Source organism: Diorhabda carinulata, chromosome 5 (genome assembly GCF_026250575.1).
Source record: "Diorhabda carinulata isolate Delta chromosome 5, icDioCari1.1, whole genome shotgun sequence".
NCBI classification, from domain to species: Eukaryota; Metazoa; Arthropoda; class Insecta; order Coleoptera; family Chrysomelidae; genus Diorhabda; species Diorhabda carinulata.
The window spans coordinates 25,698,559-25,725,886 of NC_079464.1; the positions used below are offsets into that span (position 1 = coordinate 25,698,559).

General features: G+C 31.5%; 3 protein-coding genes across 6 annotated transcripts in view; 1 reads left to right on the forward strand and 2 right to left on the reverse strand.

Annotated features, from left to right (window-relative positions):
* Positions 1–1,515: 1,515 nt before the first annotated feature.
* LOC130894586 (delta(3,5)-Delta(2,4)-dienoyl-CoA isomerase, mitochondrial) lies at positions 1,516–12,342 on the forward strand. 4 transcript variants are annotated; one of them, XM_057801494.1, is made up of 8 exons: positions 1,516–1,620; positions 1,677–1,745; positions 1,803–1,938; positions 2,006–2,094; positions 2,144–2,388; positions 2,441–2,604; positions 2,698–2,824; positions 5,085–12,342. In XM_057801494.1, exons 2-8 carry the CDS (start codon positions 1,700–1,702, stop codon positions 5,178–5,180), a joined length of 903 nt encoding a protein of 300 aa, XP_057657477.1. In that variant the 5' UTR covers positions 1,516–1,620; positions 1,677–1,699; the 3' UTR covers positions 5,181–12,342. The 4 variants fall into 4 exon arrangements, with proteins under 4 accessions (XP_057657477.1, XP_057657480.1, XP_057657479.1 ...); XM_057801497.1 differs by having other exon boundaries at positions 1,677–1,724; positions 5,085–5,286; XM_057801496.1 differs by having other exon boundaries at positions 1,517–1,620; positions 1,677–1,742; positions 5,085–5,286.
* Positions 2,652–9,133, reverse strand: LOC130894587 (dynein regulatory complex protein 8-like). Its single transcript, XM_057801499.1, has 4 exons — positions 9,001–9,133; positions 7,633–7,870; positions 6,318–6,528; positions 2,652–2,885 (listed from the first exon to the last, which is right to left on the reverse strand). Exons 1-4 carry the CDS (start codon positions 9,023–9,025, stop codon positions 2,877–2,879), a joined length of 483 nt encoding a protein of 160 aa, XP_057657482.1. The 5' UTR covers positions 9,026–9,133; the 3' UTR covers positions 2,652–2,876.
* Positions 12,343–15,417: 3,075 nt separating the features above from the next.
* The window catches only part of LOC130894585 (cyclic GMP-AMP synthase-like receptor), a 64,541-nt gene continuing 52,630 nt past the window's right edge, over positions 15,418–27,328 (reverse strand). The window contains exons 6-10 of the mRNA XM_057801493.1: positions 27,071–27,226; positions 23,903–24,025; positions 20,633–20,819; positions 20,347–20,576; positions 15,418–18,257 (exon numbers count right to left, since the gene is read on the reverse strand). Coding sequence (XP_057657476.1) covers positions 18,150–18,257; positions 20,347–20,576; positions 20,633–20,819; positions 23,903–24,025; positions 27,071–27,226 — 804 coding nt within the window. The 3' untranslated portion in view covers positions 15,418–18,149. The remainder of the gene's footprint in view (positions 18,258–20,346; positions 20,577–20,632; positions 20,820–23,902; positions 24,026–27,070; positions 27,227–27,328) is intronic.

A 27,328-nucleotide genomic window follows, 5' to 3' on the forward strand; every position in this document is an offset into this window, starting at 1 on the left:
AATAAAAATGACTGTTTAGTATTTTACTCTGATTTTTATCACTATCGATTTCATAACGAATCCTGGGACTTCTCAGAAACTAAAACTCGGGTTCAGATAGATTCCAGATCAATTACAAAACCCAGAACGAGATTCAGATCACAATTTCCGAACATCACGTCCAATTTTCTGATAAATATCAAATTTAATATATTGAAAACAATTTGAGTTTTAACACTTTTTTGTACATTCATTCTTCCAATATAATGAGCGTTTTAGTGAATTTGTAAACATGGAAAAAATTGGTCATCATTGTATGACACAATACTTTTATCTGAACTAAACGAGAATATTCCTTCGTTAACAACAGTAAAACATGGGATAGCAGAGTTTACACGAGGCCGTACGATTTGCGAAGACCAGCATCGCAGTGGTTGTCCAAATGAGGTGACGGCTCCAGAAATATTAAAGGAAATCCAAAAAGCGGTACTGGATGATCGCCCACTGAAAGTAGACGAGCTATCAGATATATTAGGCATTTCTAAAAGTGTGGTACATCGCATATTAACTGAAATTTAGACATGAGAAAGCAGTGTGCAAGATGGGTGCCGCGTTCGGTCACAATGGAACAAATATAGCGTCGTGACGATATTTCCATCGACTGTTTGGCAATGTTTCACAGAAATAAAGTCGATTTTTTGCCTCATTATATAAATTTATTATTTTTATAAATACTTTATTTCGTTAAAAGGCAATCGAATCATTATAAATTCGTCGGCATTATACGCCGTTATTTAGACAGTTGCACTTAATTGTAGTCCTACTTGGAACTTGGAAAAAACTCATTATTATACTTATTATACAACTGAATATTAAATATAAAACGTAAATAGACGAGTAAAATGTACCTGACTGTAAGAGAGTTTAGTTTAAACAGGGTACCAGACGTGAACTGAGCCCTTTTTGTACCCCATTCGTTTTTTTATTTAGAGAACGAAACGAAGCAAAAACCATAAAGGAAAATAAATTCTTTGGAAATAGAACAAAAGAGGAAAAAATATTTCACCTCCAAAGTATCTTTATAAAGAATCATGGTAGTCAGAATCGTCTGAACTACTCCAAACGAAGCCACTGTCTCTGGTAGTAATATTTCGAAGAAATTGTGTACGTACAGCTTCGGCTAATAGTTAATAGTAATTGTTAGATGTTTACCAAATTTGATATGAGTGCCGTGCGTATTTATGAAATATTGATTGTTCCTCGCATAACTGTCTTCTGTCTGCTATTGATATTGGAAGAACTATAACTATGTGCGGTAAAATAGAGCAAACTTGTCTATTATGGATTAAAACTAAAGTTTAAACCAAAGTATAAACTTTAGTTTAATCTCCAGTATTACCTTAGGTTATAAAATTGATCTTAAATAATAACGTGATCCGGATTAGTTTCCGAATATCCACCCGCGATCATAGTTTCCAAAAAGTCCTCTGTGGTATTTCTTTAAAGGGTAATTATGGTTGCCTACATATTGTTTTTGTGATGACATGAAAACTTAACCTAAGCAGTTCGTATATATTCAAAGTTCAAAGTCTTTACTACATCTAAAGACTTGTTATCACATTCACTTTTAGTTTAAACAAGGTAAAAAATAATTTCACTACTTAACATATAGATTTTTTTATACTATCATTTTTTAGGTTCTAGGATAGAGTAGTACATTATGAACATTTTATCGAAATCAACAGGTATCATTAAGGTTATTGGTAGTTAGTCGAATTGATGGTAACAATTGATTATTAGCAAGAATAATTGAATATTTTTAGGACATTTGAGAAGTTCTGTTACAATGTCTTCACTGGCTTTCAAAAGTTTATCTGTAGATGTACCCAAAGAATTTGTTTATCATGTCAAGTTTAATAGACCTGAGAAAAGGAATGCTATTAACCATACAATGTGGTTGTGAGTGTATTATTATTTATTTCATATATATTTGAAAGTATTGTGAGAGATTACTTTTTAATTATAGAGAAATAAAAGATTGTTTTGATAAACTGAGTGATGACGAAAATTGCAGAGCAGTAGTTTTATCTGGAGAGGGAATGGTATTTACTGCAGGTAATAATATTGAAATTAAATTTTATCCATTACAAACATAATCTTACAGGTATTGATTTATCTGATTTTCTTACAACGGGAGCTGGTATAGCTAAACATGAAGATATTGCCCGTAAAGCAAAAATATTATATAAAATTATCCAAACATATCAGGAAAGTTTATCATCGCTTGAGCTTTGCAAAAAACCAGTATTAGCTGCAGTACATTCTGCTTGCATTGGTGCAGGAGTTGATGCAATATCAGCCGCTGATATGAGATATTGCACCAAGGATTCATTTTTCCAAGTCAAAGAGGTATATTTTCCAAAAAGTATTCCATTCACAGTAATTTCATCATTTAGTTTAGGTTGAAGTAGGTTTAGCTGCAGACGTTGGAACTCTACAAAGATTACCCAAAATCCTTGGTTCTGATAGTTTAGTTCGAGAATTGTGCTACACTGGTAGAAAGATGGATGCAGATGAAGCGTTTGCTCGAGGATTGGTTTCTAAAGTTTATAATAATAAAGAGGAGTAAGTAAATTCTAGTATGTTTAAATAAAAAATAAAACTACAAATTAATCGTTTCATGAACTTTAATCTAAAGATAATAATTTGTAATTTCAGGCTTATTAATGGTGTACTAGGCATAGCTGAAGAAATAGCAAGCAGAAGTCCAGTTGCCATTCAAACTACAAAAGCTAGTTTGGTGTATTCCAGAGACCATTCAGTACAAGAGGGACTTGATCACATTGTAAGTAATTGTCTTGAATAATATTGATTTTTGTTAATTCGTAAATGGTTCTTTAATCAATCTGAAAACAAAAAAAGATATTTAATATCCAATATTTAACGTTATGAGATAAGAAAATGTTGTAATGAGGTTAGATAGGTTGTTCAATAGGGCAACCCAGAACCATGACCTACGCGATACAAACAAGGTGCTACCTTCCACTACCAAATTCTGATAAAGATTTAAAGGTTACATTATTGTTGTTAACAATATCTGTTCTTTGTGAGAATTGTATGACTCCAATAGACCTATTCAAGTAGCTGTCACTTGAAAACAAGTATGTCTGCTGAACTATACACACTTTATACCTTCTGTTTAAACTGCCCATGTCATTTGAATTAAAAAGATCTTTACAATGCCTACTTTTTGCATGGTGATAAAGTCTGGAAGTAGATCTAAAAGGGATTGTGTCATTTTTTTTTTCGAATTCCGGCTATTACGTAGTTTAAATATAAACAGTATCTTTACCAATTGTACAAGGAACATAGGAAATGATACTAGATACTATAAAAAAAGTAGATTTACCAGAAGCAAAAGCAAAATATGCAAAAGTATACTCCAAGCACTTTATTTCAGGTATGTGCATGTTGTTAGTAAACTGTTAAGCACTTTATAACATCCTAGGAAAAGTATTCTCTTAAGTATATTTTAGCTAGATACAGCATTCTAGTCTCTGCTTATTTTGTATCGGGGAAAAAGGCACATCTAGAGGACACATTAAACCCTGATTGGGTCCCCAGTTTTTTAGTCTTAATATAACAAAACATTTACAATTTACAGTTTCTTGTTTTTCTTTATACTTAGGTTGATAGTGGGCATCTTTTGCACCTTTTTATAGGCAGAAAGTTAAAGATTTGTGTATTAGTAAAGCTGTACATGAAAGCTCTGAACTGGTTATGAAGAAAAATAGTATACACCACATGGATAAAAGTTTGGGAGCTCTTAACTCCTCTCCTCAAAGTATTTGACTTAGTAGTGTACTCTACTGATTTTTATTTTCCATAAAATTTTCAAAAATTATCAATGATTCAATACTGATTTCATTAGTTTCAATAGTAGTAATTATTATTCATCATTTTTTCTTATTACAATAAAATCAAAAACAAAATTAAGCAAACACTAGGTAAATAAATTAACTTTAAATTCATTATAAATATTTTTATTTGGCAAACACCAGACTTATAAACTCATTTTCCATTGAAATTGAGTTATGATACATAAAGTAATTTTTCCAGTTAAATTGCACAGTTAACATTGTAGCTTTAGCGTTGACAGGCATTCATAGTTTTTTTGGTCTACCTCTTATCCTCTTGCCCTCTGGTATCTTCCATCCAATTCGTTTCAAGAGTCTGTCTTCGTCAATTCGTTCTAACTGACTTATCTATTGCAACCTTCTTGTTTTTATAAATGCGCTGATTGGTGACTCATTACAAAGTGTATAAATTTCATGGTTTCATCTTCTCTCCCATTCCAACTCTGTCTGCTTTCCACCAAAAATTTTACTTAGTACTTTTCTCTTCCAGATTTCTAATATCTGTTTAGTTTTATTCGTCATTATTCAGGTTTCCCAGGCGTATGTCAGGGTGGGTCTCAACATTGTCTTATAAATTCGAACTTTCGTAGATATGGATATCTCTTTTGAGATGGATATTCTTCTAAGGCTGCCTGCACAGTTGCTACTTTAGCAATTCTTGGTATTTATTATGTAGTAGTACACCAAAATACAGGAAATTTTCTACTTCCTCGAATTCTATTGAGGTCCCATCATGTTTATGTACTTTGAAATTGTTTTTTGTCTTGCTTCCTCATTTATTCTTTATTTCATTTCCATAAACTTTGTTTTCTCATTATTGAAGTGTAGGCCTATATATTCTGCTGCTGTTGTTAGTTGTTTTTTTCTGTTTTTTTTTATGATGATGACTTTTGTTGATACTGGTTCTTCTTATTATGCCTTCCAAACCTAGATTAAATAGTACCGTTGATAGGGGGTCGCCTTGTCTTAATCCTTTTGTGTTTTTAAAGGTTCACTTTTCTTGTTATTAATTTAACTATATTGGTTGTGTCCTTTAATGTCATCTTAACTAGTTGAATTAGTCTGTTTGGAATTTTTAATTCTTGTAATATTTTGATGATTACCAAACATAAAATTTATGTATTGAAATTTTTTGCGACATTAATGTTTTTGAACATATTTGTAATTTAACATTTGAAATTGTTCCAGAAACATCTCAATCAATTGTATCTCCAGAGTGAAGATCTTCTCAAAGCAGCAACTGCACAGATGACAAAGGAAAAACCTATTTTTGCGAAACTGTGAAAATTATAATTTACATTCTTTGTACTGAAATAATTATTATATATACTATACTAATACAAGATAGGCTCAAAATTATATAAATTAATTTCAAGAGCTGATACTACAAGGGTATTTAATTTAATACACTTTCTTCTAAAAGTGTATACGGAGGTTCATTCCTTTAATGGGGTAAATTTGAGTTTTTAATGCCATCCTTTACGCTATCTCATATAAATACATAATGGTTTTTGAAGGTACATACATGGTGGTTGTAACCTCTCACTTTTTTTCATTTTAATTGCTTACAGTAAACTATTTGTACACTTCACCAACTCTCTGAAACTATCTTCTATTCATATGGGATAGGCTAAAAAAATTAATTGTCCACTCATAAAATATAAAATCTTTAGTATTTAAATCATAAGGATCTGGATACACCCCTCTAGTCCTTATATTACCAGAGATGTTCGAAATACCCTCCACAAAGTACCTGGAAGTTATTTTTAAATTAACCCATTAACGCCTAAGAGGACCATATGGACCCATTAAAGGTGGGAGCATCAAATGGTAGGATCTGTACTTCTCTTACAGTGATACTAAACTCGTTCAGTTAGTTGCTCAAAAAAATACATAGAGAGTGCGTTTCTAGTGGATATGCGAGATTTTAGTTGTTTAAATGATTTGTATATGATTTAGTGTAACTCATTTACTGTGAAAAAATGGATTTCAAGCTTGTGTAATTAATTCTGTGTTCTTCACAACAAAACCGATTACTTGTACTTGATAAAACAGTATTCCTTTTACTGTCATAGAATCACATAATTTTTTCCGTAATTTTTCTCTCTTAATGATACTTGAAAATACTTCATTTGGTGCTGTAATAGTGGTGTTGCTACAATATAATATTTAAAACGAACCTTTGTTGATCCAGATTTCGACATCCTGTCTAAAAACACGACGCGATAGAATGATAAAACAAAACAACGTGGTGTGGGCGAAACTCGTTCGGCGCTGGTGACGTAAGCAAGCGATTGGGGCGTTGCAAAAAGAAATGAGGACGGAATAATGAAATTCCAATTTAAAAATATTTATGAGTGCTATTTATGTTACGTTGTGCTAAATTAAAATCGTGCTTAGACCCATTGTAAATTAACTTACCATCAATTGATTAATATAGTACTCGTATGGTACTGTTTTCGTTTGTGGATCGATCGCAATCTCAAGCATTTCTTCAAGCTCTTCTTGAGAAAACGGTTCGCCAAATTGAGTCATGTATGTTGAAATTTCTTCTTTTGTTAAGTAACCCACACCTTTGCTGTCTAAAGTACGAAAAGCATCCAAAAGGTCTTCAGGAGATGCTGGTTCGTATCTACACAAAAATATATATATCGAAAATATTAAATAAAAAGCAGAAAGATACGATATGAAGTGATTTTTAAACTGGGGTCTTATGTTCGAGTGGATCTAACCTCAATTCTTTATTTGTATATTTTAATTGTGATATTGGAAACTTCTGCGTAGATGCCAACGCCTCGATGAATAAATTAAACTTTAATAATAATCTAAAACAGGATTAAAATTATCTTTAAATGTAGAAGTATGTAAAGTAAGATTTCCGGGATCACAGAAAAATAGTGCCCATGACTGTACTATAATGTTTTGACGTACTTTTCAAGCTGCCCTATAAACGCTGATTTTCGTGACCTCAGGATGGGGTGTGGAAAATCATGTTTTATGGTGAGGGTGCAAGAATTATACTTCTGAAGACTGTAGAATTCGGCCTAAAATAAAGTGCTTTGATGATTTAGAATATTTTTTGCGTCGAGATTGGGGCTACAGGGTAGAAGGACAAGGGTCGAAGCTTTGACGTGCAAATGGAGTACTTCTGGCGTGATGTAGAGTCCCGTCAAATGTCACCAGTTAGATCCTAAAACTTATCGCCTCGCCGAGGTATTAATTCCATAATTTTTTGGGATACCGTGCCAAGTCACATATGACTTCTTTCGGGAACTACGAGTTCTCGAGGCGACGAGTTTTTGGAATGAGACTGGTGGCATTCTGGCAGCGCTCCACATCACACCAGAAGTGTTGATTTAGTACGTCATTCTATAGTCTATTTCAGAAAGGTGTAGTGTAATAAAATGGGGAATTCCGTCCAGTTCGGCTCAATTCTTTGCAATAAAACAAAAGAAAAAAAAAACATTCTAATTCCAAAGTATCTTTATAAATAATCATGGTAGTCAGAATTGTCTGAACCAGAAGGTTAGAAGGTAAGGTAGGCCTTATTTGTATCAAGTACCTTATATTAGATTAACAAGAAATATCAAAGAACGATTATTGAGAGGAAAGAAGTCTTCTTAGCGTCACCAATAGGCGAATGAACATGAACATTAATTTTTACTTCTTAGTTTATACTGATGCACAATCTGGTTAACTAAACATCGAAGGTTCATGTCTGTAATAATATACTTACCGATGTTCGGTGATCAATTGAGAAACATACGTTAGAAATTTTTGTAAGTGTACACTGCCGGGAAATTGAGGATCTTCTAAACCTACAATAATTTCTTGAACTTCTGCTTCTGACGGGCAGCAACCTAAACCTCTTATAACGGTTGATACTTCTCGCACATCGATCATTTTGCTTTGTGAGTGATCGAATACTTCAAAAGCATCGGCTATTTTCCTTTCTAAATCATTATTTATTGGTACTGAAATAAATAAAAAAGTATTTCTTTCTTATTTGATTAATACGACAAGCTCAACAGTTAGAGAATGTTTTTATTGTAATTATGTAGTATTCGTTAAAACGCAATTGAATAATTATAAATTGTAGTCCTACTTGGAACTTAGAAAAACTGAATATTAAATTATAAAACGTAAACAGACGAGTAAAATGTACCTGCCTGTAAGGGAGTTTGGTTTAAACAGGGTACCAGACGTGAACTGAGCCGTTTTTGTGCCCCATTCGTCTATTAGTAATAGTCTTTCATCTGACGCAAGTAATCTTGTCGCCATCGAACTATCTTTGACGATTCGGTTATTTCCATCCGTTTATTCAGTTTTTTATGTTTAAAACCACATGCTGACACAAAACTTAAGTTTTGTTAACTCTAGTTAATTCAGCAATTCTTATTATTATTGCATTATCAGATTGCTGATTATTTTCCTTTTTTAAACATTCGAATATATTCGAATCCATACCTGTCTTTATTTTCACTGCACGATGCAATTTCATTGTCTTCATTCGCCCATGGTCTAAAGAACGCCATATTTCTATTTATTTAGAGAAATTTATAAATTAAATAAATCTCACTAAACGACGCCACTGCTTATCGCAGATTATTTAGCAGGAATATTTCAAAGAAATTGTGTATATACGCCTTCCGGCAGCTTTGGACAATAGAAATGCATTTATGTTTACGATTCGTTTTTTTCATTGGTAAACAGTGGAGATAATGAGTCCACATGGACTGACAGTTTGTTAGATGATTACCGAATTTTATACGGGGTTCATTTCTTAATTTGATATGTGTGTCGTGCGTATTTTTGAAATATTGATTGTTCCTCCCACAACTGTCTTCTGCAATTGATATTGGAAGATTTATACGATAAATAACAGTTTAAAAATCTTTCAAAATGGCGTTGGTGTAAACAAAGGATATAGTATGATTGTAGCTATTGTAGATGAATTGAAATATGCAAAGTTGAAAAATCTAATATAAAATTTTTCACTCAAGCCGTTCATTTGCTAATCTTTACCCTCTATAATGTTATTTGTAATTTTGATTACCATGAAAATAACTGGATGACACAATTTTTGAATTTTTCTTTCACTTACCTTCAATTTCATTGCTTTGCATCATAATCGGTTAAATATGTGATCGGTTATCGGATATTATCAAAATTTAATGGACAACGTTTCATAATATCGATTTAACGAGAAAACGTATCGAAATATTCACCATAGCGACTACATTTCTAATTGAAATTCCAGATCTCTTTTAAAAATGCTCGTTTTTAAAACTCGTTTATTGAACTAGTTTATTTTAATTTTAAAAAATAAATTTTTGCTTATCAAGTAGGGGAGACCGGGTACAAAAGTATAGTCTTTACATCATTAGGACTAAAGTACCAGACCAAAAGGGTAAAGAAAACAATATGTCATATTAAATCAGCAAAGTATTTATTTGGACTCACAATTACGACAGATATAACTTGAATCTTCTTGAACACTGTACATACTCGGCATGTGATCTTAATTTACATGAAAGGCATTGGAGCCACTGTTCATTTGACCGGCTACTGCTAAAAGTTTCTAAACAAACGAGGCAGAAGCAATCTTCGTCTGATTCGTTTTACTTGTCATCACCTGCCTTCTTAGTTTTTTTCATTCCCTTCTTGCCATTTTCAAGTATCAGTTGGAAAAACAGTTCTCGTAGCTTTATTTCTTCCTTGGTATTCTTCCTAAATTGCATTTGCGTGTCGGTGGAAATGGCTGAGAAAACATTGCTTGCTGTAGCCCGCTAGGTTTAGACGAATGGGATCTTTGATTAGATGATAATATATATGACAAATCAATGCTAACTGTATGCTTGATAGTTTGGTCACTCGAAGATTATCGACTGGAGTATCCGGATCAACGAATATTTCATCAAAATTAGTCAACACGTCATTATATCAAATGCCACTGTTTATTTGTAAAGGCTGATCAGTAACAGACGATGGTGCATACTCAACAGCAGTAAATATATTCCTATTAAATTTATACCTGTACAGGTGAACCCGGCAATTGCATTTCGATCGATTACTGAAGGAGGAAATGATTCTCTAAGTGGTACGTAAAACAATAACCGTGGATAAATGTCTTTATTAACCAAATACAAAATTACAATTTGTTATAATGTAAAGGAAGAAAACTATAACAATATATTGTAATATTTTTTTTAATAATATAGAACGCGTGTCTTGAAGAACAATATAATTCTGATATATCCAAAATCAAATATAGTATAAAACTAATACGATTGGGTTCAAAGTTAATAGACTCACCAAACTAAATAACCAAAATATTGTTGATCATAATCAGTAGGTGAATAATTCAATGAGTATTTCTTGGTAAAAATTTTATAACTAACCAACAAGGCAACTTGTTACATTGTACGAGGGCTGATCTTTTTGCTTCTGACGATTTTATAATTCAAAACAATTATTTTTCATACTGTCTCATCGAAACTTATCATACAGAGTCTCACGCTAAAAACTCACTCTGAATCTGTTATGCTCGTAAGTTCATACAGTAGATGCCCAAATTCGATACAGTTAGTATCAAAATGGTTTGTGTCTAGCAACGTACAGTGATTAGCGCTTAGAAAGCTGACACCATCGTAAATCAGCTGTTTTGGTGGTTATTTCGAAAAATCTGAGGTACAAGTATGATAAGTGTTAGTTGGTAAAATGTTAGCAACAAACTTTATGTAAGTATGTTATATGTCAGTTGTCGCTGAAAATGATATGTAATGTAGCAAAAATATTTTTCTTTATATATTAATAAAATATTTAAACTTCAAGAACGTAATCATTATTTCAATGCAAGAAGGCTCTTCCAAGTAATAATCAAACAGGTTATGGGCCCAGGTAATACTGGAAACTATTAAGTAGTAGACGCCGGCCAATCAAAAAGCGAGGGAAATGTTCATCAAATCGAGATGAATATTTCAACGGTACCACAGTTGAACTCAGATAATTTCAACAATTGGAAATTTAGAGTAAGAGCTTGCAGAACAACAATTAGAAGATACACTTGAAAAAACAATAGCCGATTTCACTTCAGATAAAGAAATATCAGAATTCAAAATCAACATCTAGACATAATAAAAGATGCGAAAACGGCTAAGGAAATGCTAAGTTCACTAGAAGATGTATTCAAAAGTGTCTTCACAAAACTTACCCTAAAAAAGAGACTACTTAACTTGAAGCATAGAAGAAATGATAAATTAGAGGAACATTTCCATGTGTTTGATACTATAATACAGGAGTTAGAAGGAATAGGATCAAAAATAGATGATGAAGACAAAGTATGTCATATTTTGTTAACATTGAATGAAGATACCAGGCAGTGATAACCGCGATTGAAACTATGAATACCAGTGTAACAATGGACTTTGTGAAATCTCGTTTGCTTGATGAAGAATTAAAAATAAAATCAAAACAAGGACAGAATAGTGGTCAAACTGATGCATCCTTTAATACATTTCAATATGTGTGTTACAAATGTGGAACACCCGGACATAAGTTAGCAGAATGTCATCAGTCATTGTTAAAAATAATACTTTTCTGGTTTGTGTTTAATAATATAGGTATTAGTTTTTTTACTTTCTGGCCTACTGTTAAGATATATGAAAATAAAAAAAAAAAAAAAAGAAGAAGTCAGTTAGTGAGAATCATAGAGAATTATCGAGAATTATTCATTATTAAGGTTAAGATGATATATTAATAATATTTGTATTGTACATGGAGTTGATAAATAAAAAAGTGTATAAGAAGAAAGAGTATAAGTTAATTATTTAAAAAAAACAACAGGTTATGGGCCCAGGTGATTCTGTGGATAATTAAAATATAAAGAAAATGGCTAATTCACAAATAAAAAATATTTATAACATAGAACTATTGAATGGTGAAAATTATTACTCATGGAAATTTAGAGTGAAAATATTACTAGAAGAAAAAGATGTGGCAGAATGGATAGAAAAAGAATTTGTGGAATCAGATTATACAGTGGAAAAAGAAAAAAAGGAAGCTATGAAAAAAGATAAGTTATGTAAGTCATTGATAATACAATGTTTGGATGATAAGCAATTAGAATTTGTAACGGAGAAAAATACAGCCTATGGTATGTGGCAAGCTTTAGGAGATATTTATGAAAAAAAAAGGATTACCCGGGCAAATGATGCTAAGAAGAATGTTAATGTCATTAAAATTAAAAGAGAATGAAGATTTGGAAGGTTATTTGACAGAATTTGATGATCTTGTTAGGAAGATAAGAGCTACAGGAGCTGTTATGAGTGATGAGGACATTGTATGTATGTTAATGATGGGGATGCCTCCAAGTTTTGAAACAGTTATAACAATATTAGAGAATATGGATCCTAAAGTGTTAACAATAGATTTCGTCAAAAGAAAATTTAGAAGTGAAGTAGAAAGAAGAAAAGCATTAAAATCTGAACAATCAACTTATGAACAAAAATCAGCAGTATTTAATACTACAAATACTAGAAAAATAGTGTGTTTCCGGTGTCATAAGGAAGGACATATGCAAAAAGACTGTAAAGAAAGTGTACCAGGGCAATCAAATTCAAGAGTTGTGCAAGGTGGTTTTACAAGAGGTAGTTTCAGAGGAAATTATAGAGGTGGTTATAGTAGAGGAGGTTTTCGAGGATATGCAACTCCAAGTAGAGGTTTCACTCGAGGTAGAAGTTATCATACAAACTACAGAAATCAGGGAAATCATGTAGAGGTGAACAAGAAACAAAGTTCCGAAGATCAGGAAGAGCAAGATGGAATATGTTTTTTGATGAATGGTAATGAAAGTAAGATTGTAAGTAACGATAATATCTCATTCTATATAGATTCAGGCTGTACAGATCATTTAGTAAATAATAACAAATATTTTTATTAATATTTAGAATTAAAAACACCAATTAACATAGCAGTAGCAAAGAATAATGAATATTTGAGGGCAATAGGTATTGGAAATATTAAAGTTTTGAGTAAAATAAATGGAAAGATCATTGAATGCATAATAAAAAATGTTTTTTACGTTCCAAATTTAAGGAAGAATTTATTATCAGTAAAAAGATTAGAAATGTCTAATGTATCTGTAGTTTTTGAGGGTGGTCAGGTTAGTTTATATAATGAAAATAAATTGATAGGAGTAGGATTTAGAAACAGGCTTTATGAGATTATTTTTGAGTATAAGATAGAAAATCGATGTTTTATGATTGAAAATGATGACAATGAATCAATGATGTGGCATAAAAGATTAGGGCATATGTGTAATGCAAATTTAAAGTTATTAGTTGATAAAAGAATGGTAAAAGGTTTGGAAAATGTAAATGTAAATAAAATTGATTTTTGTGAAGCCTGTGTAAAAGGTAAAATGACAAAACTTAGATTTGAAACAAGATCACATGCAAAAAGATTATTAGAGATTGTTCATACTGATGTTGTTGGACCAATAACGCCACTAAGTCACGATGGGGGTAAATATTTTGTTACATTTGTGGATGATTTTTCTAATTTTTGTACAGTGTATATCATAAAAGGTAAAGATGAGGTGTTTAAGTGTTTTGAAGAATATGTAAATATGGTACAATCAAAATTTAACATAAAATTGGCAGTGCTAAGATGTGACAATGGAGGGGAGTATATTTCCAAAGATATAAAAGATTTATGTAAATCAAATGGAACTGTTTTAGATTATACAATACCATATACGCCACAGCAGAATGGTAAGGCTGAGAGGTTTAATAGAAGTTTGTTGGAAAAGGCAAGAACAATGATAGAAGAAGCCAACCTGCCAAAAACATTTTGGAATGAGAGCATTAGAGTAGCTGCTTATATTTTAAATCGTAGCCCTAGCAAACATTTAGAAAATGTTACACCAGCAGAATTGTGGTACGGTAAAAAACCTGATATAAAAAATATTAAGATATTTGGATGTACAGCATATGCTCATATACAAAAACAATTTAGAGAAAAGTTTGATCCAGTTTCTGAAAAAATGATTTTTATAGGATATACAAATACAGGTTACAGATTGTGGAGTATAAAAGGAAAAAAGGTGATAGTAGCACGAGATGTTATATTTAATGAAACTGATTTTATTTATAAAATAAAAAAGGCAAGTATTGAAATAAATAATAGAGAACAAAACAGTTTAGAAGAAGAACAAATAGATAAAGAAGAAGAAAACGTTGAAATAGAATCCGAAGAAGATGAGAGTAATGATGAAGCTCATAAAAGAAAAAATTTTGAAAGAATAAAAAGGAAAGTCAAAATTCCAGAAAAATATAATGATTATGAATTATATATGGCATTTGATGCAGTATCATTTGTAGAAAAAGTACCAGAGACAGTGGAGGAAATAGATAATAGAAGTGACAAAAATATGTGGATACAGGCTATGAAAAGGGAAATTGATTCAATTGAGAAAAATGAGACATGGAATGAAGTAGAGAAACCGGAAAAAGCAGAAATTTTGACAGCTAAATGGGTATTTGCTAAGAAACCATTAGAAACAATAATGGAAGACAGATACAAAACGAGATTAGTTGTACGAGGATGTGGACAGAGAAATACTTATGATTATGAACCTGTGGCAAAAATGACAACAATGAGGACTCTTCTAACAGTGAGCAATCAATATGGATATTATATAAAACAACTTGATGTGAAAACGGCATTTCTAAATGGAGATTTAAAAGAAGAAATATATGTTTATGCGCCAGAGAGGGTAAATTGTAAACCAGGATGTGTTTTAAAATTGAATAAAGCTCTTTATGGCTTAAAACAAGCTGCAAAATGCTGGAATATAAAAATAAATACATATTTATTAAATTTAGGTTTTACAAGATCAGAAACTGATTATTGTCTATATACAAAAGTTGATGAAGATAAACAAATTATGTATTTATTACTCTATGTGGATGATATCATATTAGCAGGGCAAAAATTAAATAAAATTGAAATTTGTAAAAATGATTTAATGAGATGTTTTGATATAAAAGATAAAGGAGATTTAAAGAATTTTCTAGGACTTGAAGTAAATTATATTAAAGAAGAAGGAATCTTGGAATTAAGTCAAAGAAGATATTTACTTGGAATATTAGAAAGATTTAATTTTGATAATTGCAATCCCACAGCAACACCTATAGATCCAAAGTTTAATATTTTTGAAAATAAAGATGATGAATGCACACTACCAGTAAGACAATTAATTGGATGTTTAATGTATCTGATGCTTGGAACAAGACCAGATATCAGTTACTCAGTAAATTATTTAAGTAGATTTCAAGATAAAAATAATAGTTTGGTGTGGACAGGATTAAAAAGAATTTTAAGATATTTAAAAGGAACAGTTGATATGCATTTAAAATTTGAAAGAAAAAATAATGAAAGTTTGTTTGAGTGTTATGTGGATTCTGATTGGGGAAGTGAAGTGGTAGATAGAAAATCAGTGTCAGGATATTTAATTAAATTATTTGGTAATACAGTGATGTGGGTAACAAGAAAACAAAATTGTGTGACTCTTTCAAGCTCAGAAGCTGAGTTAGTGGCATTATGTTCCGCAGTACAAGATTGCTTATGGTTTAAGAAATTATTGTTTGATATGAAAGTCAATATTCAAAATTTTAAAATATATGAGGACAATCAAGGATGTATAGCTTTGATAAAAAAATCCCGAAAATAACAAACGTGTAAAACATATAGATATAAAATACAACTTTGTGTGTGACATTTTAAATACAAAGAAAATGGAATTAACTTTTATTGGAACTAAAAACCAAGTAGCAGACATTTTAACAAAGGGGCTCCACAAAAGACAGTTTTATAAGAATAGAGATTATTTAAATTTATGTTAAGATATTTTGTTTATTATTAATGTTAATAAAAGAAAAATCAAAATATAATATTTGAAATTTCATAGAAAAGTATTAAGAGAGGGTGTTAAAAATAATACTTTTCTGGTTTGTGTTTAATAATATAGGTATTAGTTTTTTTACTTTCTGGCCTACTGTTAAGATATATGAAAATAAAAAAAAAAAAAAGAAGAAGTCAGTTAGTGAGAATCATAGAGAATTATCGAGAATTATTCATTATTAAGGTTAAGATGATATATTAATAATATTTGTATTGTACATGGAGTTGATAAATAAAAAAGTGTATAAGAAGAAAGAGTATAAGTTAATTATTTAAAAAAAACAACAGTCATTACGAGGCAACTTTAGAGGTAGAAGAGGTTTTCGTAGAAGTCATCTTAGAGGTCAGAATAGAGGTCAAAGTCGAGGTACAGGAAGTCAAGCAAATGCCGCCAATGAAATTACATTTATAGCTTTAAGCAGTGTAGTGCCTTCTACTACAGACATTAACAAGTTTATTTTGGACTCGGTGTGCACTCAGCATATGGTAATGGGTGAAATGGAGCCTTACATGTCAAATGTGATGGATTTGGTATCAGAAGTAAAAATAGGAACTGCAAAGATTAATGAAGTGCTGTATGCAAAGAAAAAAGGGACAGTCAAAGGGTTATGTCAAGGGAAAAAGATAAAGATAGATGCACTAATAGTAAAAGATATGACACATAATTTAATTTCTATGTTTAAATTATTGTTGAATAATTTCAAACTAGTTTTCGATAATAAATCAGGTATAAAAGGTGCAACTTTGAGTAAAATTTGTTGTAAATTTAACTGTGAGTCTTATTTGTTTTGAATGTAGATTCAGGAAATGATAAATGTTTTTATAATAAGGAAAATGATGATAAAGATATTTGGCACAGGAGGTTAGGACATATTAATAAATATAGTTTAAAAAAAATTAGGGTTACCTTATAGTTCAGAAGTTAGTAAAAATTGTATTGAAGGTAAAGGTACTAGAAACCCTTTTAATAGATGTGGAAAGAAAACTACAAAAATAGGGAATTGATACATACAGATATAGCAGGTCCAGTAAAAACGCCTACGCCAGAAGGTTACAAGTATTTTCAAGTTTTAATTGATGATTATTCTCATTTTTTAGTTGTTAAGCTATTGAACGATAAAAATGAAAGCGAACAAAATGTTATAGATTTTATTAAACACATTAAAAGGAAACATGGGCTTAGAACTCAAAGAATTAGATTGGACAATGGGGGAGAATTTACCTCTAATTACTTTAAAAAATTTTGTAAATCTAAAGGGATTCAGCTGGAGTATACGATGCCACATACTCCGCAGCAGAATGGTATTTCAGAACGGATGAATCGGACACTTTTAGATAAGGTAAGGACAAAGTTTTCAGAAACCAAGAGAGTTATGGGGCGAAGCAATTCTATGTTCTGCATATGAGTTAAACAGATCGCCTACTGAGGCAAATTTTGGAGAAACTCCAGCCGCACGATGGTATGGTCACAACGATCTATCAAGATTGAGAATTTTTGGGTCTCAGGTATGGACAACTATTTTGCCAAGACAAACTAAACTAAATAGACAAGCACAACCGTGTATAATGGTGGGTACAGTGGAGCTGAATATAGATTATGGGATAATGGAAAATGTGAAATTTTCTGCTCAAGAGATGTGAAATTTAATGAAAAACAAACGAATTTCGAAGAAATATCGAAGCAAAAAACTGACTATGCGAATGAACAAATAAGAATAAGATTTGATGAAGAAACTGAATTAAGGGATAAAGAAGATAACATTGAAATTGAATTCGAAGAAGAGAGTGACTCAGAAGAAATAACTTTGGAAGATTCCGGAAGTTCAGATGTTTTAAATGATTTTGAAGAGTATTTACCAAGAACAGATACAACCTCTAGCGGGAGAACTGTGAATATGCTAAAACATTTTAATGAGTACGAGATTTATACAGCCTACTGTCTAATATCATCAGATAATGATCCAGTACAATATGAAGATGCAGTGAAAGTGAAAGATTGGAGAGATGCTATCGAAAAGGAGTTGAACTCGCACGAAAATTTGAAAACGTGGTCTGAAGCGAATCTACCTACAGGAAAAACAGCAATTGAGACTAAATGGGTATACGGAACAAAGGAAGATGGAACGAGGAAGGCAAGAGTGGTGGATAGAGGCTTTCAGATGAAGGAGAAGCATCTATTTGAACCTGTCTACTCACCTGTTGCTCGAATGTTAACCATAAGATTGATTCTATCAATTGCATTGTAACAAAATTTTAAAATAAGACAGTAGGACATTCCAATGGCTTTTTTTAATGGTTATTTGGAAAATGAAGTATATATCTATGCACCATCTGGTCTAGAGTCAAAATCACCAGTTTTAAAATTAAACAGATCTTTATATGGATTGAAAGAGTCTCCTAAAATATGGAATGATACATTTAATGACTTTGCAAGTAAGAACAAATTTGAAAGATCAAAATATGATTGTTGTTTGTATCATAATGGAAAAGTATGGATCATGTCGATAACATGTTGGTAGTCGGAGAAGAAAAAGAAGTGGAAACAGTAGTCAATTTATTGAAGAAATATTTTAATGCAAATTATTTAGGTAAAATAAAGAATTTTCTAGGTATGTAAACTCTAAGAGAGCTAAGCACATAGATATTAAGAATCATTTTTTAAAAGATTTAGTTACGAAAAAAGAAATTGCTGTAAGTTATGTGTCAACAAAACAAAATTTAGCTGATATATTAACTAAACCTTTAGTTAAGGATACTTTCATTTATTTAAGAGGAAAATTAAGTGTAGTCTAACTTTTGTTTGCTAAGTAGTTAAGTTGCGATTTTCAGGTATCATTGTATGAAACATTTTAATCGAGGAGGAGTGTTAGTTGCTAAAATGTTAGCAGCCAACTTCATGTATGTTATATGTCAGTTGTCTAAGTTGTCGCTGAAAATGATATGTAATGTAGCAAAAATATTTTTCTTTATATATTAATAAAATATTTAAACTTCAAGAAAGTAATCATTATTTCAATGCAAGAAGGCTCTTCCAAGTAATAATCAAACATAAGCCCACAACGATCATCATGAAACTATTGATGATACGAGAAATCGATTTATCATATCTATTTTATGCGAAAACATTTACTTCCGGAGATACCGGAAATGGCCATTATCTCAGATATCGAACCATGGATAATATTGTTCTACAGATCTTATCAACATCTATCTGTGTGTGAAAAGTCATGAGTGACGCATGCGCAGAAGAGTTGCAAATGCATTATTTTCACGATAAATCAATAGATAAAATGAAAATTTGGTAATTTTTGTAAGGTTAGATTAGGTTAATTTAGGTTAGGTTAGGTTTTGCTGATGAAATGACAGCTTCTCTCCTGCCAGTATACAAACACTCCCGAGGATGCGCAAAAGAGGAGGGTGGTTTAGTGAGGTGAAAGTCCTACACGACCTCTCAGATTTGCACAGCCCGTTAAGAAGAAGGCATAAGCCTCCACCCTATTTCAGGGCAAAAAAAGGTTAGATTAGATTAGGTTTTTTGATAAAAATGATGCATTTGTAGACTTTTTCACATAAACTCTTTTACGTATGCGTCAATCTTCATAACTTTTCAAACACAGATAGATCTTGATGAGATCTATCGACCAAAGTTATCCATGGTTCGATATCTGTTAGCCTTCGTGAGATAATGATGATCGTCGTAGGGTGGCTTATCATACTCTTACCTAGCACAAGATTTTGTGTGACTATTAGACACCTATAGTACATAATATAATTACAGCCCAACTGAATATGGAAAATGTCTACATAATAAGTACCAAGAATGTTAACTAATCCACACAAGCGAACTCGAAAAGATATTTGTAGTTGTCTTTCACCTTGGTATAGACAAGACAAAGAACATTTAATTGCAAAATTCAAAATGCGACCTTTAGCAATGAAGGTCATGCTAATCGTATTTTGGAATGCTTAGGTGTAATTTTAGTAGATTACCTACAAAAGGGAGCTACCATTTTAAGTGATTATTATGGATTGTTATCAGGATAACACACCCTGCCGTAGGTTCATTGCACCAGCCATAAAAGCTATGGTAGTCTTCGAATTACGATTACCAACTGTTTCCAAAACTTAAAAATAACTTGTGTGGTGCTCTTATTATTATTATTATTATTATGAAGTCAGTTGTGCAGCAAAAAATTGGTTTGCAGAGGTTGAACAATATTCCTGTCGAGAAGCATTTGAAATGTCACAACATCGATGAGAAAAAGAGTTAGCCTTAATAAAGACTATATTAAAAAATTGTCTGGGGGTGGAGCAAAGGGATCAGCCTTCGCATGTAGTCGTCTTTGGAATCGCGATTTTTCATCCTATTTCATTTGAAAGTGAACAATTCAATTACGACTAACCGTTTCTATAGATAAATCCAACTCCTATTAGAGAATGAATCGATTTCTATAGATCTTTCAACAGTAAAAAGTCTTCTACTAACGTTTTCTACTTTTTCATCAATTTGTTTTATTTTTCCCTCCAAATCAATATTCCAGTTTATCAAACGATCTAATTTTTGATGTAAAGAATCTAGAGATTCCATTATTTTCTCCAACTGTTCACTCTTCTCAACGGTGTCTACCAATGAAGATGATTGGGTACCTATGAGTTTTTTATTCTTTTTTCCTACATCAACTTCTTTTTTCAATTCTTTCACGTCTTCTTCGCATACTAAAATAGAAATAGTATATACATTATGAAAGGATTTCATGTTATAAAATAGTTACGTATGTAAGTTGCAATCACGAAAGGATCTTCTGTTATTCTCCTGTCAACGTTCTCTATAACTTTTTTTATAAAATTAGCAATACCGATAATGGTAACTTCTTTTAAATGAGCAATTAGATTATAATCCGAATTCCAATAATATGGTATGTTTTTAATCCGCAATAATTCTTCGTATTTTCTTAACATCTGCCAAAAAAGTTTTAATACATTTAAAACTATTACAAGTGTATAATTTTTGTTTTTTTTTTTCAAAGAATTCCGTATCCAAATATACTTTTGGAAATTTAGAAGATTGATCACAGTTTTTGACAGCATTTATTTATCAACCCATGAGATTTCTCTTATATTAATCTACATATGTACTCAAGTATTACTTTGGAATGTTTGAGACAAGCTCTATTCTACTTTATTCGTAAAATACATAACAAAAGAAATAATTTAAGAACAGTGGGTGTGAAACATTTTTTACTAGTCTATTGTCAAAGACGGGGACTCCTACATGGTAATATTGAAGTTACTTGGCTTATAAGTTCGTTTCGTTCATTGGCGGGTGGTTTTGAACGTTACGTCTTGTAGCGTGTTCGTACTTTGGATAGTGGTGTTTTTTATATTTTAAAATAGGCAAAAGTGAAATTGCAAATCTGCATGAAATTACGAACAAAATAAACGGCAACTAGAAGATTGACTATTTGGATGAGACCTGGATTAACTTAGGGCATACTGTAAATAAATCATGGGTTAACAAGGACATTACAACTATCGTTTTTGTCGCTGATGCCTTGTTGCTCTTCGAATCCAAACAGTTGATGATGTAATCAATTTTCAAATTTAATTTAATTCAAATTTAAATTTTAATTTAAATTAATTAACACCTGATCCTGATATAAATATCTTTTTAGATGATAATTAATTAATAATAATACTAGAAATTGATTTCCCAGTGAAATATTGAAACGAATTGGAAAATAAACCACAGCAATTACTAATGTTGAAAAATGAACTAATGATGAAACTGGAATTATTAAAAGAAAAATAGTCCAGTCATTGTAGGGGCTTGACCTTGAAAAATCGACCTACCCAGTATATTACCATGTAAAAATTTGTATTTTGGCATCTTAAACTATTCACATATAATTTGATGGTCGCGAGTTTTCAAAGCTCACAAAAATCGATTTTTTTACATTTTTTGCAAATATCTCGTTTTCTATGGATTTTATGCTATTTATATTTATTATCAATATTTTAGATTATTTAATTCTCTACAACTTTTGTATTTAGCATTTTTTTATACATTGAACTGTTTTCGAGATAGAGGGCGTAGAGCGCGTGGTCAGGAAATTATCTGAGGTCAACTGGTAGTCACGATCAAAAACTGATAATATTTAGGTTATAATATATTGCTAAATATATAATTATCATTTTTTATCAACTTTTAGATCAAGTTCAATCTTTTTTTCTAATAATTAAGTACATCTTGGCAGAAAAAAACTGTCCGGTTGAGAGATTATTAACAGTGGATCTTATTATTTAGCTTAATTCTGCTTCTCCAAATAGATTTCTTATTAGAAAGTTTATTTGTTCTCAGCCATGAATCTTCTTTTTACAGCCTGGTATCCTTTTAAGTATTTTTCTGTCCCATATCTCTTCCTTTGTTTTGTAAAGAATTCTACGTTCCGCCTCAGTAGCTCATAGTTGATGTTATTATTGTTTTGTATAGAAGTAGCTTTGCTGGGAATTTTTTGGCAATTTATTATCGCGTTTAGCACTCCCAACTGTTTGTTTCCCCTCGTCATCCTCGCTTCCAGATTTTCTCCCTCGTTACGGTCGTCCTTAATAACAACCCCAAGATATACATGACTTTGAATTTGTTCTAAGCTCATTGCCTTTTCTTCGTTCAGTTGTATTCACAAACTTCTAGTTGCTCTTTTCTTTTGTAATGTTGTCATTATCATGAACTTCGATTTATCTACGTTGACTCATAGATTCACTTTCTCTGTAATAGGGCATTGTTTATATCTCAACTATTTAGTAGTTTTTTTTAATTATACACAATATTCTATAAATTTATTAGTGCTATTTAAGCTATTTTGACTAATTCTGCTAATATGTTCATAGAAGACGTATGTACACAATATCTTTGAAATATACCTGCCAGACAGTCTGCGATAAGCAGTGGCGTCGTTTAGTGAGATTTATTTAATTTATAAATTTCTTTAAATAAATAGAAATATGGCGTTCTTAAGACCATGGGAGAATGAATACAATGAAATTTCACAGTGTAGTGAGAATAACGACAGGTATCAATTTAGATTTAGAAACACACCAAGTTATTTTAAATATAATCGAATATGAAAATATTCAGGAATCTGTAAGAAATGTAGTAAGAAAGTTCTAGCTGCAGACCACCAAGAGCTTTGAGAAAACTGGGTTGTACACGTTATCAAAGAAGAAAATGAGTATGTGGTATCGCCCTCATCAACCCATCATAATTTAATCAAATGATGACTCAAATTCAGACAGTTCTGACTACCATGATTATTTATATTTTGGAATTGAGATGTTTTTTCCTTATGTTTTATTTGCAAAGAATTTATTTTCCTACATAGTTTTTGTTTTTAAATTTCGTTTTCCAGAAAAAAACAAAGGGAGCAAAGAAAGCTCAGTTCACGTCTGGTATCCTTGTTTAAACCAAACGCTCTTACAGACAAGTACATTTTACTCTATTCACGTTTTATAATTCAATATTCAGTTGTAGCAAGTTAATGAGGTGTAATAATGATTTTTTTTAAGTTCCAAGAAAGACTGCAATTTATAATGCATATCTAAGATATACATATTTTTAAATGTATTTATAAAAATGATAAATTTATAAAATAAGGTATCTACAGCCTATGGTAGATCAAACAAAATTGTCGGCAAGTGTGTTGAACCGGTGAAATTGATATTGGAAGAACTATACTTCCTCTTAAAACTGAGTTTTTAAAAGTATAGAAAACTATATCTTGCAGGATTATTTGGGTGCGGAGTTCTTCATTATGCGATGTTACAAAATAAACGTTTACTTTTATTCTATAATTAAGGATGAATTTCAAAACCTCCCTTATCTACTATGAAATATTTTTGTTGTTCTTTCTAAATATTCTGAAATTTTCAAATTACATTTTTGGGACGTTGAATTGAAAATATCTCGATTTTCAAGAAGCCCAATATATGTAAAGAATTGAATGTTGAAAAAATGAACAAGGGATGTTTTGAAATTCTCAATTTACCTCCATGAAGACAACACTCAATGATTGAGACCAAAAGGCGGGCTCGCGTGTATCAACTTCCCATAGAAACATTGTTTTTATATAATAACTGGCGATTTTGTGATTCTTTTGATCTCTCAGTTTCTGAAAAAGAATTTAAATTGAATCTAAATTAAAATTCTACACTACAAATTTAGAAGGATTGTTAGTAACCATTTTTTTAATTTGTAAATAGTTTTTACTACACTAATTCACATATAATAAATGGGACTGCATCCTAAGTATGTACATCGTGAAACGAACTATCAGATTCCGAGCTCTTGGAAGACGATTTCTCTAGAACTCAAAGATCGGCCCGCATATGTATAGCAGGACTAATGGAAATATGTCCTAGAGCAGCTATCGAACTAATTCTGGACCTCGAGCTACTGATTACAGTTCTAAAAATATATATGAAAAAATTAGGCAGAAAAAAACTCCCCCTAGCTAGTCTGGGCAGTGTGATCCTCAGGATAGAATGAAAAACAAAATAATAGATTCTTGAATAAACTCATGACAGAATACAGTAACAAAAATGAATGGGATAAGATCACACTAGACAGCGAAAAATTACCATTAAATGGTACACAGACGATTCGAAAACATAAGAATTGGGATAGATTTATATGGGTCTGGAACGAAATAGTCTAAAGCCGTGGTCCCCAAAGTGGTCCAGGTGGACTACCATGGGTCCACGGAAGATTCGAGGGGGTCTACGTTTGGCGTGACAAAAAATGGGGTCCACAATCATGAGCGAATGTCCATGAAACTTTATTTGGTTTCGATAGTGAAGAACTAAAATTTTGACTTGACTTGTTTGAAATAGTATCACGGCTCATGAATCCATTTGATAGAATGGAAGTGGAGAATGTGATATTACAAGAGGAGCTTAGCAATAATGAGGAGCTGAAAGTGACATTTAAAAGAGAGTATCAAAAATTTTGGCTGCAGGTAGAAATACCCGAGAAATATCCTGGAGGATTGTACAAAAGCTTCCGATCGCGTTTCCCTCATCATATCTTGTCGGAAGAAGTTCTAATGCCGTTGCAAACTTATTAATAAAAGGAGCATATTGAATATCATAGAACGGGTAGATTTGCGGTTATTTCTTATGAAACTCAAGCCCAATATTCATAATTTGCTCTCAATTCATTAATTACATCCTTCTTCTTTGTAGTTACTATTGTAGAAGTTACAAGTTTTTTATTTTGATTATATTATAGCTCAGTCACAACTCAGGTTTCCATAAATAGATCTAATCTCACTTTTTTTAAGATTTGGAAATTGGTAGCTGCAGGAGGTCCACCAGATCCAGAAAAGTTTTTAAAGTGGTCTATGAAACAAAAAAGTTAGAAAACAAGGGTCTAAAGGTATTGGAAAACCCCAAAATGATGTTAGGAAGCTTAGGTATACTTAATAAACTATTGTGCACACTAGGGTATACTGAAGTAGAAAATTATAGCTGATCAACTATCAAAAACGTTTTTTTGGAATCAGCACCGATACAATATGGGAAGAAATTAATAAAAAAGGAAACCAATAAATGTAATATTGTGATAAAACGACCAGAAGATATTTAAAGTCCATTCAAGGCGAAGAGAGAAGGATTTAGATCTCTTTTAAACGGCCCTTGTTACGAGTTATTTCAAATTGTTTATACTTTACTTTTTATATACTCAGTGCCGTTATTACGTTTAATGTTGAACGCCCGGTGTTTTAACATATATACCCGTTTTTCATTCGAAATATCATTGCAAGTTTTGCAATTGTCACCAAATGTCTTAATGTATTAGTAAAACTATAACCAAAGGGATGCATACTTAAAAATTTAATGAAATTTTGTGAACAGCAATGTCCAAACGCAAAGACGAAATTAAACTTATCAATACCGCGGTAACTATGCGATATTAATTCATTTTGTGTACACTGATGGGAAAACTAACGGCTCGAACCTCCCATTCTTGCCTATCTTTATACATTCCAAGGTCTATCCAGACTCACAAAAGGCTGCAACTAAACGTGGTTGTATTGTGTTACGTAGGCACATAGTAGGAAGAGATTTCAAAGAAGTGAAAGGAAAAATTGGCGAGGAAAGAAATACAAATTACCATAAAAAAGATAAATGTAAATTGAGGAATCAAAAACGATCAAAACGAAGATTCCCTTAGAGACCAAATAATAAATTAATAATACTAGAAATAGATCTTTCACAAGTTGTCGCCGTTGGGGCTCGGAATTATCCATTGAAGCTTTACCAGAGTTAAGGTTCAAAATCAGTTGTAGTATTGTGGCTCCAAATTTCCAAAACGCACAATGTCATGGTTCCAAATCAAAGGTGTTTGATCGGCAACTTTTCTTTAACGAAAACAGAATTTTCTACTTTCAGGTCTGAATGTGACAATCTTTGGGTTAGATTTAATGAACAAATAGGATTTTCTCACATTATAAAGAATTTGTCTGCACCAAGTACTGTTAAAACTGAGTATAAGCATTTACAAAGTCAAAATGATGTTCCCAGCTACAGGTAGTTAAGCAAAAGAATTTGTCTGCACCAAGTACAGTTAAAACTGAGTATATCCATTTACAAACTCAAAATGATGTTCCCAGCTACAGAAAGTTAAGCAAAAGACGCTACTAACAACTTCAATAATACTGATAAGTCGTAGGTAATCTGTGCACCAATTGATTTGTCATTACTAAAGTTTGAAAATAAGTTACTTGAGTTAAGAAATAGACTTGGATCCTCGGATGTTATGAAAGTAATCAATTAGGTTCTTATTTTCGAAATCAATAAAAGAGAATCTATATGGCAAGACGATTATTTGGTATGTTCTTTTCATCGCTTACCACGCGGAGCTCTACATTTGTTAAATCGGATACTGACAATCAAATTAAATTTTAACCACTCGTATTGTGCAAATGAAAATTCTAAACTATACATTTAGATAATAAAAAAATAAGGGAATTCAAAAAAGGGTTAGTTACATAATAATAAACAAAACATAAATACATCAAAAGTCTTTCATTCGATTTTTGAGGAAATACGTCATCAATAACTTGTAGCTTGTTTTGCTACATTTCCTTAGGAAAACAGTAAACATTTGATATGAAAATTAAGTTTGTTTCAATTTCTCATTTAATATGACTCACTTTCAATAACCTGAGAACAGCTTTCATGTTGTTGTATTGATCTCCTGTCAAAATAAGTCTCTCCTGTTCTTGAAACGAAAGCCGCCAATATTTTACAATGCCTTTAATTTGTTCTCCTTCACATTTAGGACTTTTAGGAACTACCACGAATGTCTTCTAAAATATATTACATAAAAATTGTATACTTTGTAATGTCACTAAAAAATAAAATCGTTAGTTATAAGATGGCGTTGAAAATACAAATCGCACAAACTCTTT